At 41.0% G+C, this 21,444-nt stretch overlaps 1 protein-coding gene across 8 annotated transcripts in view; it reads right to left on the bottom strand.

Annotated features, from left to right (window-relative positions):
• The window catches only part of SETBP1 (SET binding protein 1), a 354,347-nt gene that overhangs the window by 14,444 nt on the left and 318,459 nt on the right, over positions 1–21,444 (bottom strand). For 7 of the 8 annotated variants that reach the window (XM_079109076.1, XM_079109078.1, XM_079109077.1 and 4 more), the window contains 2 exons: positions 17,745–17,960; positions 14,053–14,223 (listed from right to left, as the gene is read on the bottom strand). In XM_079109076.1, the coding sequence (XP_078965202.1) occupies positions 14,053–14,223; positions 17,745–17,960 (387 nt within the window). The remainder of the gene's footprint in view (positions 1–14,052; positions 14,224–17,744; positions 17,961–21,444) is intronic. The other variant, XM_079109081.1, reaches the window with a different exon arrangement.

The raw sequence follows: 21,444 nt of genomic DNA, 5'->3' as shown, positions 1-21,444 counted from the left end.
GGGAAAAAAATTGCAGTTAAGAACAAAGGAACATACCAACATGAACTCAGAGCAATTTCTACATTTTAAATATGTAGGCTCAGATGAAATCAATTTTTGTGGCTCATGCTAGCACTTCAAGAATTACACAAAATGGTAGATACCCATGCTTTGTTTTCTTCTTGATCTTAATAATTACTTTTGCTTATGTAATAGTCAGGCTTGTCGTTGTTAACATGGTAGAAAACATGTTCATTAGCCCTTTAGAAGAAGGAGATTCTACTTTCATCTGGTTACACTTCTCCAGACAAATCTCTTAATTTTGTGGAAGGAGCCTTACTTCTGAATAAATATGATCTGTAAAAACTCATATACTTCCAAGACTTCTCTGTTCTGGGTAAGACATCCTCAAATCCTTCATCTATGTTTCCTTCCACTAGATGGTCATCCTCCCCCAGAGGTTTTATCATCTGTCAAAGCCCTTGTAAAATTTTGGTGCTCAGAATTGAACTCACTTTCCAAGCATGAAGTGTTTAGTACAGAAAAACTGGGTTGATTAATTTCAGTGAGCAAAAGGCATAGCATTTATATTAATAAAGTCCACATTAAAAAATACCTGAAGTTTTTTTAAATAACATCACACTATTGGCTCATATTAGGTGGAGGTTCAATTAGTTCCCTTAAATGCTTGCATATAAACTGTGACCAAACCTGGCCATTAATACATGGAATTGGTTTTTGAGTTTAAATGCAAGACTCCATTGAAATCTGTGAAGTTTAATTTTATTGGTCTTAGTCCAGTGCTCTAGTCTGTTGCAAAAGTTTTGAATTTGAATTTTATTTTCGTGGGTTTTTGGAGATTTTTCAAAGGGTTTGAATAGTCTTAAAGTTAATGACTGTCCCTTTAACTCCTTCTGAGCTTGATTCAAGAGACTCAAAAGCAGATTATGTTTCTTCTTTTTATAGAAGATGATTAAGAAAAAAATGCCAATTTACACAATAAAGTATTCTTGTATTTTTCATAAAACAACAATTATACCCATTGATTTGACTTCCCCATATTGTTGTATCTGTCTGCTCAGTAGATGATGGATGTACCCCAGAAACAATAACTTTGCATTGCCTACAGGTGTGTGCCCAATTCTATTATTTCTGTCAGTGACAGAGAGGATATTACACCTGATGTCAGATAGAGAGAAAAGTCTTGCATTTTTCTGTTATCCAGAGGCAACTCTCCTGCCCTAGTGAGGAAAATAATAATAATAAAGGATACAAAACCAAATAAAACTCATTATGGTTCCAATTCTTCCAAATTTCTTCTGAGATTCAGTTTATAATTCAGTCTTACAGCTTTTGATTAATACCTTACATCCGGGGACATCTGTCCATTCTTTAAAACTCCACTTTAGTCCTCCTCCTAAGAGCTGTCCCCTGCCCCCCATTTCAACATTCATTTTCTGCTCCCTCTCCATTGCTGGTATCTCTCTGATAGTATTGCACTTAGTCTGTCCTGCATTATAATTATAGGATTAATCCATATTGATCTCTCCCCTCGAATTGTGTTTTCCGAAGGGGCCAGGCCCATGTCTTAGTCATTCTCAGAACAAGTATTGATGAAGATCCTCATTGTCCCAGGCCCTGAGCGAGACATGGAATTCTGTGCCTCTCTCCCCATGACCAGAACACAGCTCACTTCCGTGTCCTGAAATCAATCTGTGTGACTCACCTAAACCAGCACTTCCCAGAGTCTGTGTGGGACATGAAAGGGTTTTTTGAAAAAGATTCAAATCATGGTAAATTAAATTAGATCCTCACATATTTCAGCTGTTTCCTGCTCTCCTCAGAGCACCATTAGCTATTTAGACTCTCTAAGGCCTGACCAAAAATACTGCGAAATAACTGGGTAGCCAGACTTCTCCTTTCGGGACAAATGGAATTTCAATGACAAGAACACAGACAAAAAAATGGGCATGATGCTCACCTATAATCCTAGTAACCCTAGAGGCTGAGGCAGGAGGGTTGCAAGTTCAAGGCCAGTCTGTCTCAATAAATAAATAAGTAAATAAGTAAATAAATAAATAGAACTGGGGATGTAGTGCAACGGTAAGGTACCCCTAGGTTTAATTCCCAGTTTAAAAAAAAAATAAAAAGACAGAAACAAATTTGGAACTTATTGTGAGCCACTAAAAACAATCAGCAGGAATATTTAATGCCACAGACTGATTGAAACTATTGGTCCCCTGGAAGGGAACAAATATATATATGTTAATTATCTAATGCCCCAAACACACACACACACGTATGTATATATATGTATATACATATGTATAAAACCCAAACCAGATAGATAGATAGATAGGGATATAGAGAAAATGAATTTACCTTTTTTCAAAAATAGATTTTATTTTTCAGAGCAGTTTTATGTTCTGAGGAAAACCCAGCAGAAGGTACAGGGATTTCTATGCACCCCCCTTGCCCCAAAACATCTATAGCTTGCACCATGAAGGATTTTTTTCACTGCCAAACATTTGGATCTGAATTATAATGGTTTACTGTGGTGAGGGGTCATATGCTCTCTTGGCAAATATATTTATATTCATGTTCAGAGCACTATACCAGTAGTTTTTTGAAAAAAAAGTTACTGCTTTAACTTTTTCCTTTTTCCCCCTCAAAATATAAATATAAGCTTGGGCAGACTCAATGCAGCAAATACTTTTCCCTCAATTTAAGATTTGACAATTTGAAAGGAAAAAGCTCATTCATCATGTTTCCCTTTTAGAGACTATAAATTATTGGCTCCTATACCATGTGGCTCAGATTCTAGGAAAAGTTAGTGTAAACAAACCCAAGTTACGATGCGTGGAGTAAGAGAGTGAGTCATAAACAAAACACAGACATATGCTCTCATATAAATAAGGGCCTGGATCATCAGCTTCCAAAGTCTGCTTCCCATTAATTACACAACAAAATGAACTTTCCATATGTAAAGCCCAAATCACTTCACTCTGGCAACTTGCAGGAGACAAAGACCAGGATTGTGGGCATGTAGGCACAAACAAAACTGGATTTCAAAATAAGGAAAGTCCTCTCAAAACATCTTCAGGCATTGGAGGACAGGAAGATCCTTTGGAAGGGTGCTTTTGAGCAACAAAAGTATACCCAACCCCCACCCCACCCCCATCACCGCAGGGAAGCTGATTTGGATCCCCTGCTGAACTGATGGAGAGTAGCAGGCAGGCTTTCTGTCTTTTGTTCTGAGTTCTGTCCTCTTTCTGGGACAAGTCCTGGACCCAGGCATACAGTGCATTCACACCTTTTGCTGAGAGCATCACACAGTTTAAATCCAGCATTTTCTCTTTGACTTTAAATCTGTCCATTGGAATTAGAAATTCATGTCGTGACTGTCCTAGGAAGGAACATACGATGCCTCTTCAGAGGCATCAAGGAAACATAATTCTGGGACAAGAGGAACTCCTCGGTCGTTGAGAAACTCTAAGTGAGGTAGGAAGCCTCTTGACCTTTTTCCTTGTATCCCCTTCCAAAGTAGACTTCATAAATCAGAAGAAGAGACTTAGTTCAAAGGCTACTAAAAGAAGAGGTAAACTTTAGGTCTCTCGGGTGGGGGAGAAGGGAGAAAAATGGCCTTTCTCTTTGCTAGTGGAGATGGGTGGTTTGCTTTCAATTACTCAATGATTATTTCTGTCACATCTATGTGACAAAAGTCTCATTTCTTAGACCATATAAGGCAAACAGGATGCATCCTTCATGCCCTCAAATGAAACTAAAAGAAAAGAGAAGGAACTGACATTTTTGAAGGACTTACGATCCAGGCTGCAGTGTTTCACGTGTGATAACAACCACTTGAGGACCTCTACATCCCTGTTGAATCTAGATGAACAGAGACCTCGGAGGTTAAGTAATTTCCCCATGGGCCCACACCTTAGAAGCCACGGACTCAACAGTTCAAGCAAGGGCTGCCCTATTTCCAAGCTGGTTGCATACTGTACAGGAAAGAGGCAGAAGAAAGGGAGCTAGACAATAGTGAGAAAACTTGGGCTACCCTTGCAAGTTGCTACAACAGGCAGCACTGAAGAGCCAAAGTTCTCTCAACTTCACAATCTCAAAGGACTTTTCCAACCCTCCCAATTCTATAACTGAATAACAGTATTACTACAAATCACACACGCTATCCCTGCTAGACTAAGTGCTCATACACATTGTTTTGATCCAGGTCAAATGCCTTCAGTGACTTCCCCATAGGGAGGACAGTCAATACAGCTATCTCAAGATGAACATGCAATTACTCCAAAATCTAAAGAATGTTCCAAAGCAGAGACGCTTCTGGTTTCAATCATTTTGAATAGGGGATAGTCAATCAGCATGTTGAGGGAAGTTGGTCAGGATGATAACCCAGTCCACAGTGGTGAGGGAGGAAGGACATGATAAAGCAAAAAGAATATATCCACTCTAATGGGAAAATGTTATTTTGCTCCAACTGTTTGTTGTCAGATAAGAATCTGAGTTCAAAAGATGCCAGAAAGTCTGTGTTTCAAAAAGCCAGAAATCTTGACTATTATGTAATCTTGTGATATTTGCAGCTGCTAAATAATTTTTTAAAATTACAATCCTCTGCAGGATAATCAAAATACAACTATAGACCACTATTGGCCCACCATGGCTGCTATTTTGCTATATCTCTGCCCATCAAGGATGCCGCCAGTCTAGAATTTCAGGCACTTGGTGCATGAACCCAAATTTCTCTTCAGTCCCATTTGCCATTATTTTCACACAGATAGAACTCAAAACTGACACAAAACAGGTGAAAACTGAGCAATATCAGAAATGTGGTAAACCTGTCCTTTGGCTTCCGTCTGCTTATCTAGGTTAGCCCATTCTTAGCAGACTATTTCCACTCCATTTTCCCAGGTCATCTTGCTGTCTCACAACTCCCCTAGTTGGAAAATAATGACCAATAAATTGCTGAATGGTAGCTGTCAGTATGTCAGCTTGTTATTCAATCTATGTATTTAAAAATATTACTTGGTCATCTCATGTTCTGGAGTCAGGTCTTCTCAAAGAGAGTGAGGGCACCCCCCAGAGGGAAGGGCTAATCTTATACCTACATATGTCACTCAGGATTGAGAGCAATGGGGCAGGTGCTTTAAATATTGAGAATCGGTAACAAATTTATTTGGCAATTTGGAAACAGTTTAACAGTTTGCATACTTACCATGTTTGAGCAAGAGGTTTGATGTAGTAACTAATACCCTCAAGAACAGGGAGCTTGGACTATGCCCTGTGATAAGGATATGTGGGTGTGGGGGAAGTGAGGACATAGTTTACTAAAGGATGTTACGATCTGAGTCATACATGACCAAATTATGACTTCACATGATTAAAGCATGACATGATGTGACTTAATATTTGACATGAGCAGGGCCCTTAAGTTTTGAATATGTCATTGGAGTTCTCCATTTCCTTCTTGCTACTGCTTAAAAGGCAGACATTATTCTCCTCCTTTCACTGATGAGGAAAGGGGACTCAGAAAGTCTCCCTCAGACCCGGGAACTTACCTAAGGGAATAAATACTGTGGTATTGTAAGGAGAACTCCACAATGACCCTGATCTTGAGTTCCAAAGCCAGTTTTTACCTTTCCATGCTATGGTGGGCAGAAAGGATCCAGGTTTCCAATTTCTGATCAGGTAATATTTGTAACCTCTCTGGGCTTGATTTACTCATCTGCAACATGAGGTGGTTGGCAAAGGTCCCTTCTAGTCCATTCCAGACCAGTCTTGTTTAGTCTACTCCAGTGGAAGCAACAGGAGGAGGCCCCGAGAAGATCTCCTGGGATCACTCCAGTGCCTCCCAGGGGTAGGAAGGAGGGCCGAAGGGTAAGTGATCCCGTCTGTCTGTCCATCTGTCTCTCTCTCTGGTATTACCAGTCTTTTAATCCTTACTCTACTCTTTCTCTATCTCCTTTCTCTCTGAGCCTCTTGCTGACTCTATGCTCTTAGACTTGACTACAGGCTGCCTGGACCACTCAAGATCATACTTAATGACAGTCATTGCACGGTTCTTCCACAATGCCTGAGGCTACTTCTGCAGCAATGAGCGGGAAAGACTTTGCCTGGGTCTCCACAGCTGGGCTTGCCATACCAGCTTCACTGGAACCAGGAAGTTTTTCAAAAAAACTCTCCATTAATTACAGGAAACACAAAGCACTATGCCCCTTCTCATTAACATAGCTGCTTTCAGTCGCCACTAAATTATCTCGCTACCATTAAACCAACAATTTAATTAGATTTCCGGAAATGGAAAGAGCCGGTGAACAAGGCAGGCTCCGAACTTTCATCTCAGAACTGATCATAAAATATTTGCTCTCTCTCGTTCTTTTGCTAAATAAAATCTGCCCGTGGAAGAATCTCCTTTCATTCTCTCCCATTTATAAAGAAGAGCTTGAATATTTGATTTAAAATGAGTATCTTAATAGAAATCGCTTCACGTATGGGAGGTTTTCTTCTCGGCATTTCGCGGAGTGTGGCGGCTCATTACAATAATCGCACCTGACTCCCCCTGCGACCGAGGCCTCCCAGCCAAACCTCCCGCTGGGCTTCAATGGAGGTGTGAATGATACCATCACTGGGAAGAAGATAAAGTGTATTATTATCATTACTCTATTTTTAAGAGGGTCTGACTGTGGCACGAGGTGGTTGGGAGTGTAATCTGTATGAAGCATTCAGAGAAGATAAATTGAGTTAAACTTCTCATGGATCCGGCACTTTCCAACCTGTCATTAAACCTGTCTTATGAAAAAAAAAAAAAAAAAAAATCTCACTTCTGGAGAGAAAATAATTAGCTAAATTAAGTCCAGGTGTGTTTACTGAGTACCTACTATGTGCCCAGTTCTGCACAAGGTTCTTGGCACCATAAAAGGATTGTGAATTGCTCAATAGCAGCATTCTTGATTTTTATTTCTCTTATTTTTGTTCCCTGTGTTCTAAGGAACTAGGAATCTGTGGGATGCTCAAGACTCATCAACTATGACAAAATCTAAACAGGAAACGGTCACTGCTGAGGGAAGTCAGTGTTCCAGTCACTGTGGAAGACCATCACATATAAAAAAATTCAAGTATGGCATAGGTCAATGTAATCTCCAGTCCTTTACTGAGTAGCTCATCCTAAAAATTCCAGAAACCTGAGTGAAGACAGGCATCTCACATGTTCATTTCCCCTGCTTTTCTCTGAAAACACACACTCTTGTATTGTGCATGCAGTGTCTCATGGGCTGACTCTTTACCTAAAAATAATTTCCCCCGAGGATGCCCTGGGGGATTAACCTGGGGCAGGACTGCCATCGTTGAACAAGGAGACTGGAGGGCCCCAAGTCCCTTCCTGGTTTCACCCTCGGCTAAGCATCCTGGGGATGGTTTGTTTTTGGTGCTGTTATGGAAAATAAAGGGAAAGCATTGTCTTCCTAATAAATATAGTATTAGAGTGGATATTTGCATTATACTAAGCTGTTTTGTGCAGGCAGCAGTTGTTACCCAATCCATTTGATCTATACTAAATGATTATCTGTTGTTTGCCCAACTCAGCGCTAGGGGTTGGAGTTTCAAAGTTAACTAAGGTCTGACTGTAGAGAGGATGATTTTCCAGCCCAGTGTAGGACACAGAAGTGGGCACAGGCACAGACACACTCTACTATAAGCACTGAGACTGTGGCACCCAACTTGACCTTGGAACAGTTCTTAAAATGAGTGTCTCAGAACTGAAGACACATATGCTGAGACTCGGAGATCACGCATGAATCAGGCAATCAAATGGCAAAGGGTAAGTATGGAAGAGAAAAACATTCCAGACAGAAAGCAGATAATAATAATGATATCAGCAACAACAACTCCATTGGCTGAGCTCTTGCTATACATGGTAAGCTACTTTTCTAAGACTTTCACAAATGTTATCTCACGTGTTCCCCACCACAGTCCCCCCCACTGGGCGGTACTTTCTCCTCATTTTAGACATGAACACAGAGGTCTGAGATCACCCCACTGTAGGTACAGGCAATCTCAAGCAAGAACACATTTTCAACTGGAGCATCCCGTGGTAAAACAAGCCCAAACTTAGCAACAAGGTAAGTGAAGGATGCAAATCCTTTCACTCATCCACCATGTCTGCCTGAGGACTGATAATTAGCTAGGGAGATTTGAGCTGCTGGACTTACTATCTGCTACAGACTCAAGGGCCAGAACCTACCAGTCTCTATGTTAACTTGGAGGTTTTTGCCCAGCAAAAAAAAATATTTTTCTGGTAGGAAAGATAAGCCTAGAGGTTATGCTTTTATTGCTTAGTAGGATGTTAACTGAACAATCTTAACTGACATGCTTTCTCCAATGCCTCCCTTTCTACGATGCCCATTCCTCTACTTTACTTTCGGACCAACTTTACCAGCATGCTACCTGTGTAGCATGTGTGAAGCTGTGTGAAGTTTTGATATGGGTCCCTTAAAAATCATGCTCTGACAGTGGAGATCCAAAAGAGGTTTGTGCTGGCTGGGATTTCCAAGATGAGGCCCAGTGGAAAGCAGAGACCAGACTCTGGAGAATTAGATGCTTCCCTAAAATTGGTACAGCCTTATAGGCCACAGAAATAGCTCAGGTGATTTAGGATGTTCAGGTAAACCAGAAAAGAGTTTACTCTTCTGGGGTAAGAATAACAATAATTATGGAGGTTTTTCAGAAAGGCTTTTGTGTGATGGGGCCTCAGGAAGAACAGCAGCTGCCACCCCCGCTGGGAATCTAGTGGCCCAGAGGGAAGGGAGGGCAGAGGTTCTGAGCCTGACGCTTCTAGCAAAGCTTTCTGCACGCAGACTTATTTTATGATGCTCCTGCACGTGTCTATGGGTAGAGTATTTTTCATATAACTTGAACAATGTTTTTAAAATTAAGTTATTTTCTCTGGATCTTTTCCCATTTTGTACTGTATATTTTAATCAATTAGTCTAGGTTCATAGGAATTTAATTCACAATTTGAAAATTTCTTCAATATATATATTTATACCTCTGAGATATTTCAAATCCTATTAAAGTTCACTTTCATTTTCTCTTTTTTGGTACTTCTGAAAGACAAGACTTTTGGCTGAATTTACTTGTTATTTTGGTTAGGAGTGTTAGGCCATGATTCCACGTAAGGCTAAAAATGCAAGTGGAAAAATGATTGTTCAATTCTTAAATTCCTATTCTTTGCTTTCTTGCACCCAGATATTATTTTGCTATTTTGGGACCCTCCTCACAGATGGCAGTTGATGAAGAGAAGGACCAGGCATCATAGAATTGGGCATTAGACACAATTTTCATCATCCGTCTTCTCCAGTTCCTGGCACACTGGACTTAATTAGATTTCAGTAGAATTAAGAATTCATGCCATTATTTGAAAAGGTATTTAATGCATCTTGATTATAGGTGGACGTGATGTTGATTGGGCTTAAAGAAGTTTGGTTAAACCAGCTTACCTAATATCAGTCTCAGTCATGAGAAGCAAAAATGCCTAAAAATTTAATAGACTTCTTAAGTTTAAATATATTCACTCATTTAGGGGCTCTGGTATTTTTATACAAGGCAGATTATATAGTTTGATGGATTAGCCTTGAGATAAAACCTATAGAACCTTAGAACTGTGCTCAGTCTACTCTGTTCCCTCAGAGCCCTGGAGGTTCACTGACAGCATCCTGAATACATGTCTTTTTTTCGTCCTTGGACTAAAGATGAGAGAATAATATTGGTGTGTGTGTGTGTGTGTGTGTGTGCATGCGTGTGCGCGCATGAGAGAGAGAGGAAGAGAGCCAGAGAGAGACAGAGAGAACAAAAAGGATATATTTGATTTCCCGTTACTCCTAATCTAGACTTTCAGATGCAAAATCATAACAGTTTTTGTTTCTTTGATGTTTTAGAGTTCTTATTACAATTTGGATCGCACCTACTAATATAGTTTCATCCTAAATACAAGGGAAGAAGAAAATCACATGCCTCAGAATGAAGTCATAAATTCTGTATACCATTGCATGACCTCTCTGAGAAGTTAGTTCAATATATAGAAGACAAGAAAAATTAGCCTGACTTATTCAGGTATGGATTATCTAATATGGTTATAAAATCATTATTGGGCAAGTGTTACAGAAGTTGTTTCAAATTATGCATCACTTTGAACAAACTTTATTGAAGCTTTTACTGCATTAGCCCTAATTACTTACAATAATGATGTGGTGCTCCCCTGAATCAGACCTCCTTTGCTGTGCCAGGGGATTGTAGCAGATCAATAGCCATTGAGCAGTTTGATCATTCAGGCTGACCTGCTGGAGCTCTGGTGGCAGCCACTGCCGTCCCTCCCTCCCCTTCCCACTCTCCCAGTAGCTCATGAACTGACATGTGTTTAGTGGCCACACTCTCCTATGTCTTCCCTGCTGTCCCTCCAACAAATCAATAACTTCATAATCAGTAAGCAGCTCAGATTCTGCGAAACTAAAAAAGTGCCTTAAAAACATTCATGGGGTTGGGGTTAGTCCCTGGTTCACGTACATGTCCAAGTACTCCTCCTGCACTTAGGTTAGGACAGTCTTGTAAGCTCTTTAGTCACACTCACCCATTTCTCCCATATCATATTGCTTATAAAACAAGGTGAGAAATGTTCCTTTTAAAACATTTGCCAAAGATTGGATGTTTGGAAAATGACTGTTTGGACTCAGATTGATTATTTGGCAAGTATCTACCAACAGCCTCCAATGTACCTGTCAATTGTTTTCCGTTTGATTGTTAAGTACTTTCAAGACTAAGTATGTTGCACGGCGAGGCATGCCTGGAATCCCATTGGCTCTGGAGGCTGAGGCAGGAGGATCTTGATTTCAAAGCCAGCCTCAGCAAGGACAAGGCACTAAGTAACTCAGTGAGATCCTGACTCTAAATAAAATACAAAATAGGACTTGGGATGTGACTCAGTGGTGGAGTACCTGAGTTCAATCCATAGAATCCACCACCCCCACTAAAAATAAAAAAGATTGAGTATGTCCTCCGACATCTTCCATCATGCTCAGTACTGCAGAGGCATACAGCTCCTGACTCTCCACCATTCATTTCATGCAGAGATTATTTATCGAGTATTTACTACATGTCAGGCACTGTGCTAGGAACTTTCACATTCATTATTTTTAAATAAAAGAAATTTTTAGTTAATTGTATTATTTCAGTATCTTCTTATCTCTAAGTGACTTCTTTAAAGAATTTTGCTTTGCATTCCACTTAGTCTAATTTTTCTTCCTCCCGCTGGCCCCGATGTTGTCTACTTCCTCAGAACTATACTATAGAAATGTTAGGAAATAGGCTATCAATAAATTGATTTCTGCATAAAGCCAGAAGTACTTGTAAATTACTTTGCTTATAGTGGAAATGAAGGCAGGCATGCTAAAGAAAACAAAAATCAAGTGAAGGGTCTCATCAGAAATAGATATATGGCTATTGCACCCAATTAAATGAAATCAAATGCAGGAACTTGTTTTTGGTTAGTGCTATCTATTCCATCAGACTATTCTCCAAAGAAGTAGGGGTTCATAGTTAGAAAGAAATCTGCCTTTGCTCATGTTTGGCCTATGACAGAAGTGGGGTTTGACTATAAATCAGCCAGTAAATCAGAAAATTTGGGTTCCTATCCAATAGTATGACCTCAGGCAAATCTGTGAATCTCAGGAGGCATCCGTTCCTTCACATGTGAAACAGAGCATTGGATAAAAGCCCAGCTGGTGTGTTCCCAACTCTCTCAGGTTTGTGGGAAACCGTTTATCTGTGGGGAGCGAAATCTCAGGAAGGTCTGGCTTCCAGCACCTGGGGAGATCTCTGGCTTGTTTTCCCCCCAAAGTTCTGCTCGGCAGCCTGAGATCCGGAAATGAACCAAATCTGTACAATTCTCATGAGGGTCTCATTTTTAGTATTGCCAAAACTAAACAGCCTGTTCCTGCATCCTGAAACAAGAGAGTTTTGGCTCAGCTCTGACTACGGGAGAGGCAGGTTTAAAAGTCTAATACCCACCTGTTTCTTGCGCCTGCTCAGCACGTTTGTCAATTACTGGGTACAAGCAGGGGAGGCAAGTGTATATAAGCATGAATGCTGTCACTCACATTGAGTGGAAAGAGTGCAGGTAGAAAACTGAGGGACCAACTATCTTTGTCCCCCAGAAAATATTTATGCTTGGGGTACAAAGGCAGAACAGGTTAATTTCTGAAGCCACAAAGGGAGACCTCCTGTATGGACAAGGTTGGATAAGAAATTAGCAGGGTTGGTAGTGAAACCCACACCCCAAATCTTTTGCTTTAGGTCAGTGATCTCTTCCCAGAGTTTCAGTTATGGTGCCAGTTTCCATTTCCGGAAGTCTGCCTACATGGCTCCCTCCCCCCTTTCACAAAGGTGCTACCAGTCTGTCAAGCCTTGGGGGTGGCCTCCCCCATTCTTCCATGACTTTCCTTCCTTTGACTTCTTCTTGCTGACATCATTTACCTGCCATTTCTACCAAAAATTTTTACTTCACACAGAATGTGTAAAGGCATGTTCATGATCCCATTCATTCAGAGCAAGATTTTCCAAATGAATGGAGAGAGTCCCAGAAAAACAAATCATGTGGTCAAATAAGATTGTGGAATTCTGTGCCTCCCCTCCCAGGGGCTGACAATGAGTACAGGTCATTCAAAGACCCGGAAAAGCCCTGCAGGAAGGAAAATAGCATTACCTACTCTCGCTTCACAACAAAAATAACATTTCACAAGAACATCTGCCAATATTTTGCTGAACTCAATTTGGGAAGCGTCATTCCAAGTATTTCTTTCTGTTGTTTTAATTGGGCTCATTTTCTGGTTACCAGTGATTTCCACCAAGGAGGTGGTTATATAGACAAGTTCTCTGCCTAAAGCCACCTGCTGAATGAGAAGATGAGTTCAGAGTGAATATCAATAATGAGTCTCCTCTTGGGTTTCTGATCACGACAGGCATTTTTAAATGCTGTAGCAGGCGTACCCCATTTATCAATGTATTTATTCAGCAGACATCAATGGAATGTTCTTTGTTCTGCATTCCATGAAGAGAGCAAGAATCAAATCCATGGACCTTGCCCTTTCATTGTGTACAACTTTGTTACAGGGGAGACATTAAATAGGAGACCTTTTCTAATGCTGTCTCTAAGAAGATGATAAATGCATAGTAGAGACACTGGACACTAAAGGTGTTTGCAGAGTCATGACTGGCTGGGCCTTGAAGAAATACAGGATGTAAGTGAGAAGCAAGAGTGTCCCCAAGTACAAGTGTTAAGACACATCCAAGGCCTGTGCTCCTGGTGGCAGAGGTGAGCTTGGTAAACTGTGGTTGGCTGGTAGGAGATGGTGTGGCATGTAGAACAGGGAGGAGACAGAAGGGGTCAGGCGGCAGAGGACTCAGGATATCTGAATAAGGAATTCAACTACTGTTGAGGACTCTGGTAATGGCTGAGGAGTTGGTGGAATTGTAGGGTGGAACGTATCAGTGCCTCAGGGACACTCAGTGACTATCATTTTTCAATAGTGATGAGCAGACGGGGAGGTGAAATGCAGGATGGGAGAGTATGGGCATTGGGATCCTGACTGTCCTCAGGTGGCAGGGCCAGTTTCTCCCCTCTTAGTTTCTTCTTCTGAGAATGAGGACAGAAGTAAGAGTTCTTTGCAAGATATATAGATAATGTGCAGAAGACTCTTGAATGCAGACGATTAATAAGGCTTAATAAAGAGGAATTGATATTGTTACCATTTAGTTGGTCCTCACTGGACCAGTATTAGAATGAACTGGAAAGTTTTAGAGACAGTTCCTACCTCCAGGTGCCATGCTAATCTGCTTTTCTTTGACCTCTTCCCATGAGCAAAATCCAGTGCTGAACTGCCCCCTTTCTCAGTGTCAGTGGGTGGTTGGCTCAACAGAGAAGCCTTACCTGCACTCAACAGGTCATTCCTAGTGGGCCTTCTTCTCCCCCATCTTCATGGTGGTGACCCAAGGCATTTGAACAGTACTCACCTGCATCTGACGTTGCAGCGGATGCGGCGAGGAGAGATAACATCGGGGTGGGTGGAATGGCAACACTGTCCACCACAGCTGGCTTCTTCCTGGTCATCACGGTGGACACTGAGCCCTCGTTCTTACTATGCACTGTTGTCTGGTCCACTTTTAAGTGGGGACTTGGCATCCCTAAAAAACAACCCAAAACCTGCAGTCGATTTAAAGGAATAGGATGATGAATGACAAAATCTAAATATGATCCCGGGAAATAGTACAGTGATTTGACCTCCTTTGGGTACAAAAAAATGACATTGTAGAAAATTTGAAGGAAAAGAAATAGCCACGGCTATGCCTGGTTTTGTGGCTGAGGTAAGGAGTGGTGACATTCCAGGTCGGCTACCCGGAAGTGGGAGCTGGGCACAGGCCTAGCGAAGGAGTATATGTTTCAGGCCCCCTTTAGCCTCTGGAAGATCAAGCAACCCATCCTTACAAAGGTTATGCTATGCAGAATAAAAGGGGTTCCTGTGGTTTCCACCCCAGTGAGACTGCTCATTGCCTCCAGCTGGCGACATGAGACTAAATGAGAAGGAAAAGCCGGGGCACAGCTTGTGTGTCATTGGTTGTGGGTACTTGGAAGGTTCTTAGGCTGTAGAAATCAGCCTAAGAGGAGAGGCAAGGCTTTGCAGATCTCATGCTAGAGCAGCAAGGAGAGCACACAGGAGGATGGGCAGGATCCAGAGGGAATCAACCTGGGTGCCCTGGACAGATGAGTGGCCGAAGACAATGTGGTGTATATACACAATGGGTTATTATTCATTCTAGAAGAATAAAATCCTGTCATCTGCGGCCAGATGGATGGAACCGGAGGACATTATGTTAAGTGGAATAAGTCAGATGCAGACCCGAATGTAGAATAGTGGTCACTAGAGGCTAGAAAAGGAGACAATGGCTAAAATAAGGCTGTATTCAAGTGGGGCGCATTGTATGAACAGGTGAAAATAGCACACTGAATCCCATTAATATGTACAAGTAATACACGTTAAAAAGAAAAAAAAAAAAAAAAAAAAAAAAAAAAAAGCCAGCCTGCTGGAGCAGGAAATGTATTGTGGGGATTGGTGAGTCCCAACAGTTACTAGGCTAAGGACAAGCTGAACCGGGGGCTTTTGAGGGTCTGGGTCTAACAACCATCCCAAGACCTGTCATGATGATGCTGAAAAGCCTGGTAGACTCTTGTGAGCTATTCTAAAACCTTGTTCCTGAGCTTGAATCTAGATGCTGCCACTTTGCAGTTGTGAAATCAAGAGCAAGTTACTTAACCTCCCTAAGCTTTAAACCTAGAGTTTTAAGTGTTACATTTTTATAGTAAAAGTGGAATGGTTCTTAGCAGCTCAGGGGGCTGAGGCAGGAGGATTGCTAGCTCAAAGCCAGCCTCAGCAACTTAGTGATGCCCTAAGCAACTTAATGAGACCCTGTCTCAAAATAAAAATAATAATACTAATAAATAAAAAGGACTGGGGATGTGGTTAAGTGCCTCTGGGTTCAATCCCTGGTACAAAAAAAAAAAAAAAAAAAAGTGGAATGGTAAAAGTCCTATTTTGTTGTAATTGTTTTGAGCATTCAATGAATCAATTAATACAAAGTGCTTAGAACAATGTCTATCATATAGTCCATGCTACGTAACTGTTAAATCATCATCATTGTTACTTATATCATAATTATCATTATTATTACTTATATCATATTATCACTTATATCATAATTATTATAATCTGTTGCTTCTTTAGAACCAAATTTAACCAGTAAACAAAGGTTTAGTTCTCTTTCCTGACATAACCAAGGATTTCTGGGCACCTCCTATCTCTCCTGCTACAAAACAAGTGAACAAGTGACCCTCCAACTAAGGGGCAGGTATTCAGGGTCTCTTCATCTGTAGGCTACACGCCACTGACAGCAGCAACAACAAACTAGGCTTTATCACATATTTCTTGACACTTTTTTCCCAACCCAACCAACCTTCGCTGAGTACCATTATCTCACTGCCACAGGGAGATCAGCTTCACTTGGGTCTTGTGACCACCCCGTGAAGCATGTGGTGTGGATATTACTGTTTTCTCAATTTTACAGATGAGAAGAAAACATTTCTGAGAGCTTAAGGCAAAGCTGAATAAACCCATACTGTTCTTAATGTCAGAGCTGGAAGTTTCTAGATAACTAGATGCAAAACCCAGGATCATCTTGGTCTGCCTGGCAGTACTCTCTAACACCTAATCACCACCCCAGTCTGTTGAGACCCATTTCATGCTGAGGATACAGATTCTGTAGTATCATACCTGGAAAAGGCACCTGTAACAATCTAAGGAGAAAGCCACACTGATATTTTACTTTGCCTACTCTTACCTTCACGCCATTCACCACCCTGGTCTCTGAAACGCCTGCTTAAGATGCCACAAATAAATAGCAATGCCATTTATGCTTTTTTTGGATTTTATATTTCATAGCATCTTGAAGGTGAAAATAGACACATATCAAATTGTATGACAGAAAGATTGCAAGGCACAACCACTGAGATACACAAACGTGTAGGTGTGTTTACCTATATACGTTTGTGTATAGAAGCTGGTAAAATATGCAAGTGTACTAGTGGCAGGCTAGGAACAAACATCTAATATACTCAAGGTGCATAGAGGATCATCTGTAAGGAGATCCATCCAAACAGCAGCAATGGTGACTTGGAGCAGGGAGAGCTCAGGGAAGATTGGTGGGGAGAAGATAGTGTCCACTTTTAGTCTCTAGCTTCTTAATTGTTATATTTTAAAAACTATAAACATTTGCTAAACTTTCTTTTTCTACAGAGAAAATAAACATAGTTTGGGGAAAAAACCTAGAAATCTATCAGAGTATGGGCACTGGGGTAGAATAACTGATATATTTTAACACCTGGCTGCTAACAAATCTGATGATAGGGACTGCAGGCAGGAGCCTAATGACAATTCTCTATTTTGGTCTTCTGCACCATTGAAATGTGTGATTCCCTTTGAATAGAGGCAGGCAGACCCTCCCTAGGTCTCTGGAGCTCTAAGCCATCAGAGACCTATTGGATAACTGCTCCTTTGGAAAAACTCACTGGTAAGCCATCTTTGTACCTGTGGACACAGGTTGGGCAGGTATTTCTTTAAATGATGATATGCTTGGGGAATGAAGGCAATAAAAGAATATTTAACCCTCACTTGGGAAAAAATCAATTTCAAATCATTTTAGATGTACCCATTTTCATGCAAATGTTCGCGATCTAAATGAGTCTCAGTCCACATCATCTCATTAAAGTTGATCTGATCATACCTCTATTGGGCATACTTTGCTACTCAAGTGTTTGTGTTACAGAATATGTTAAACATAATAAGACACTTAAAACACTCTGTCATTCAGATTGTCACTATTTGGCTTTTTCAAAAACCCTAGATAATTTAAGATCTCCCAGATTAGAGTACTGCTTGCTAGTTGTCAGTTGGAGGAAACGAATTGAAGAAGAAGAAGAAGGGAAAAAAAAAAAAAAAAAAAACCACAAAACCAGCCCTGACTTTTTCTCACTCATTTTTGGATTTCGGAAGGATAATGGAAACCATCCCAGAAATAACATACATGGACAAGAGTACTAGATAAACTTTAAACAAAGGCTAATCTAGGAACACTTAATAATTGATGAAATGTGCCTGAGAGCAGAGGTCTCGAGAGATGGAACGGGTGACTGCTCCTTGGGAGAGGGCACTGGGCAGGTGGCCACTGGAGGCCTTTGTTTCCCTTCATTCCAGGTGGCAGCTGATGCTCCGTGGGGTGTGAGGCCAAAGTGGCGGGACATCTGGAGAGTTTCTTCCCAGCATGAGCCTGGCTTCTCTCTCTCCATAGGAGGAAGATTTTAGAGGCTGGAGCTTGATCACAAAAAAAAAAAAAAAAAGAATCCAAATAAAGTCTTGTACTGGCTGGACCACTGAGATGTAGCGCCCCGCTTACACCAGGGCATGAGAAAAGGAAGGGGTGACTTGGATCTGGCAAGGGATCACTATCTAATTTCAGGAAGCAGACTGAACGCTCTTGGTGAAGTTCAGAACATGCCTAGGCCCCAAGACAACACACTGAAGTTTGAAGTCTGCTTATTTGGAGGCCAGTATGTTTTAAAAGAGGAAATAACAATGCTAATAACTTTGTGGATCCAACATCTGTTCATAATTAAGAGAAAGAGCTAAGAGGAAATAAAAGAAGTTAAACCTATATGAAACCATTCAGCTATAACCTATTGACCTCTATTGATAAATTAAAAAAAAAAAAAGTCTTTGAAACTGTGCTGTAGCCTATCAAGGGACAGTCACTCATTTTCAAAGGTAATTTCTCATAGACCACTTATCCCCTCAAACCTCTACCTGCACACCGTGTTTGCATTAGGGACTTGATTTATGGATTCCAACTCCTGCGATGCAGAAGCTGACTTCCTGTTGCCTTGGTTACTTGGAGCTCAGTTCAAGGTTAAACTACTCCCAAATCAAAATCAGTAGCAGGCTGTATCTAGTGGCCAGGTTATTGACTGCCCCAGGATGCAAAAAGGTCAGAGACCAAAGCACTGCTTACTGCCTTAAGGTGAGTCAATAGCTTCAATATTTTGATTTTGTTTCTTCCGAAGTAGTAGTTGCTGCTCAATTACCTCTTCCCCAGGTTGCTCAAGGTCACAGGGGTCATAGCAGAAAAGCGGGGTCTATGGTGTCTGACTTTCCCAGGATCCCTTTAATGAGCTTTGTGACCTTGGATAATAAAAACCAGGCTCCCCTTAGAGTCATTTGTACATTGCTCTAAGGTTTACAAAGCTAGTTATCTACTTTGCCTCATTTCTTCATAGGGGAAAAAACAAACAAAAACCCTTTGTAGGATGGCTACTATTTAGTCCTCTTTCCTAGAGAAGAAGTTGAAGGTTTGTAAAGGTCATGTGATTCCTCTAAAATCACACAGCTGGTAAGAGGTAGCAAGACCTAGATCCTCAGACTCCCTGCTGGGTCCTCATTCCACAGGGTTTCCTTAAAACAAAGAAGTTGATGGAACCATCCCCAGGGATCCCAAGTAATTCACCTTATAATATCCACTGCAGTGAGCAGTGCATCTGGCAGGTAGTATATGGTTCAAATAGGCTTGTTGAATGGCTTAATTAATTTTCTAATTCTAATACTTGCAAACACATGTGTTTCCTGGTGACACAATCCAGGCTAGCATGGTGGGAGGGGCTAATGCCCTGGGGATGGTTGTCCCTTTAGTTGCCTTGCTGATCCCCTCTACAGAGTACCCTGGTTTGGCATGGATTAGGGGTGAGGATATATTGAGCACTTAGTGGTTTTTAATCTTGCAAAAACTCTGGCATACATTATGCTATTTGTTCCTTACAACAAGTTTTGGTAGTCAGTTGTCAAATAATTGTTGATTTCAGAAAGAATGAGTATAGACCCACTAAATAGCATTCCACTTAAGAGTACCTTACCTGAATTCATCTCTTAAGATCCTAGAATGAAGTAAAAGTCACTTGACAACAAATTAATGAAGCCACTGCCTCTGTGGGTAAGAGGTAGACAGTGAGAATTCCAATTCACCAGTGAGGAAACAGAGGCACAGAGGACCAGGTGATTTGCCCAAGATCACAAACCGTGTGTGGATGAAGCAGTGCTGAAATCCATGTCTCTTGACTCAATTCAATGATCTTTCATTCCCCACAGTAGTTTGACTTTTGGGTAAACCAGCAAATGATGTATTTTTACAAGAGGAAACTGTTTCTGAAAACTTGAAAATCATTCTCTTCCTAATATACTGGTTTCTATTCAGATTCTATCATTGCTCCTTTTTCTTGTGGCCAATTAGACTCATGTCCAATAAAGGGAAATCTCTGTTACAGAAGAAAGTGAATCTACTAATGGAGACCCTTAAAATTTGGGAATAATATTTTTCTGGGCAAAAGTCAATAAACATTTTAAGACATTTTATTTTTGTTGTATCATTTTAGTCATGAATTCAACAGTGATTTATTTAACATCTATCACAGCAGGGAAATGGCAGTGGTTAAAACAGCTAAAGTTCCTGTTTTGTAAGAATTGCATCCTAATATTCTCTATGTGGCATAATGGTAGTCATTATATTTTATGAGGGCAATGACTGAAGTGCCTTTTCAATCATCAAAAGGCAGAGTCTCCTCTACTACCCGTAAGACATCTCTATGTAAATGAGCAAAAGCATCCCATTAGCAGCCCCATGGATGCTAAGCTTAGCAAAGAGAGAACACCTTTGTGCAAATTAGAAACAGGCATGGCTTCCTGGGTGCACATGCACCACAGGGCTCATGGCTTGGAGAAAGCAGCATGAGCTGGATTCCAAGCAAAGTGCCTGTGGACCCCAAATGACCTGCTCAGAGACTGTGGCCTCACCGACATTAATTTCGCACCAAATGACTTTTACTTCATTCTAGGACCTCAAGAGATGAAATTCAGGCGAGGTCACTCTTAAGTGGTACACTATTTAGTGCGTCTAAGATCAATCATTCTGAAAGCAACAATTATACGAGGGCTGACTACCAAACCTTAGGAGTTGTGATTTCTGTCTCCCAGAGATGGTTTAGAAGTAGAGAGTAGGATAAGATGGAAACACTTATAAAACTAATAAACTCAACAAGATAGGAGGCCAAATGATTCCTTCATGAATCAGGAGGAAAATGAGATCTCAGTGGGCTCCGACGTGGTCTCCTTCTCATTCACTTATTAATTCACCATCCATTAAGAACCAGTAAGTGGCAGAGACCATGAGGCCCCAGGCACTTCATCTCTGAATGGGGCCAACTATCCACTCAGGAAAACAGGTACAGGTACAAAAATCCCAGTCTTAAAAGATGGGTAGACTTTAATAATTCAAAGTGGAGGGAAGGCCTGCTGGGACTGAGGAAGGATAGGAACAAAAGCAGAAACAATGGGTCCTTCTGTGCTCCTGAGGGACGAGAGCTTAAGATGAGTCATAAAAAGCTAATCATGGGAGATATGTCTGGAAACGCAGCTGAAAAGACTTAAACCCACATCTTTTGTCAGGTAGAGTTAGTTCCTCGCTCCAACCTGTTGTCTTTCAACCTGGATACACTTCTGCTGCAGGACTGGGGCTCCATCTGTAATTGTTTGTTCATTTCTCTGCCAATGTCTAGGCAACTGCAAATTAATTAACCTTGAACTGAGCTGCAAGGTTAGCGATCATTTCTCACTTTTTTTTTTTTTTTTTTTGTTTGTTTGCTCCCAACACTTAGTTTGATAGATAATAGGTTCTCAAAAATTTTGGATGGATAAGTGGATAAATACAATACACACCTCTCCTTTTAGTCTCAAACTTTCTATTCTAGGCAATGCC

Source organism: Sciurus vulgaris (genome assembly GCF_902686455.1).
Source record: "Sciurus vulgaris genome assembly, chromosome: 13".
In the NCBI taxonomy this organism is placed as follows: Eukaryota; Metazoa; Chordata; class Mammalia; order Rodentia; family Sciuridae; genus Sciurus; species Sciurus vulgaris.
This window is presented reverse-complemented; position numbering and strand designations above follow the sequence as displayed.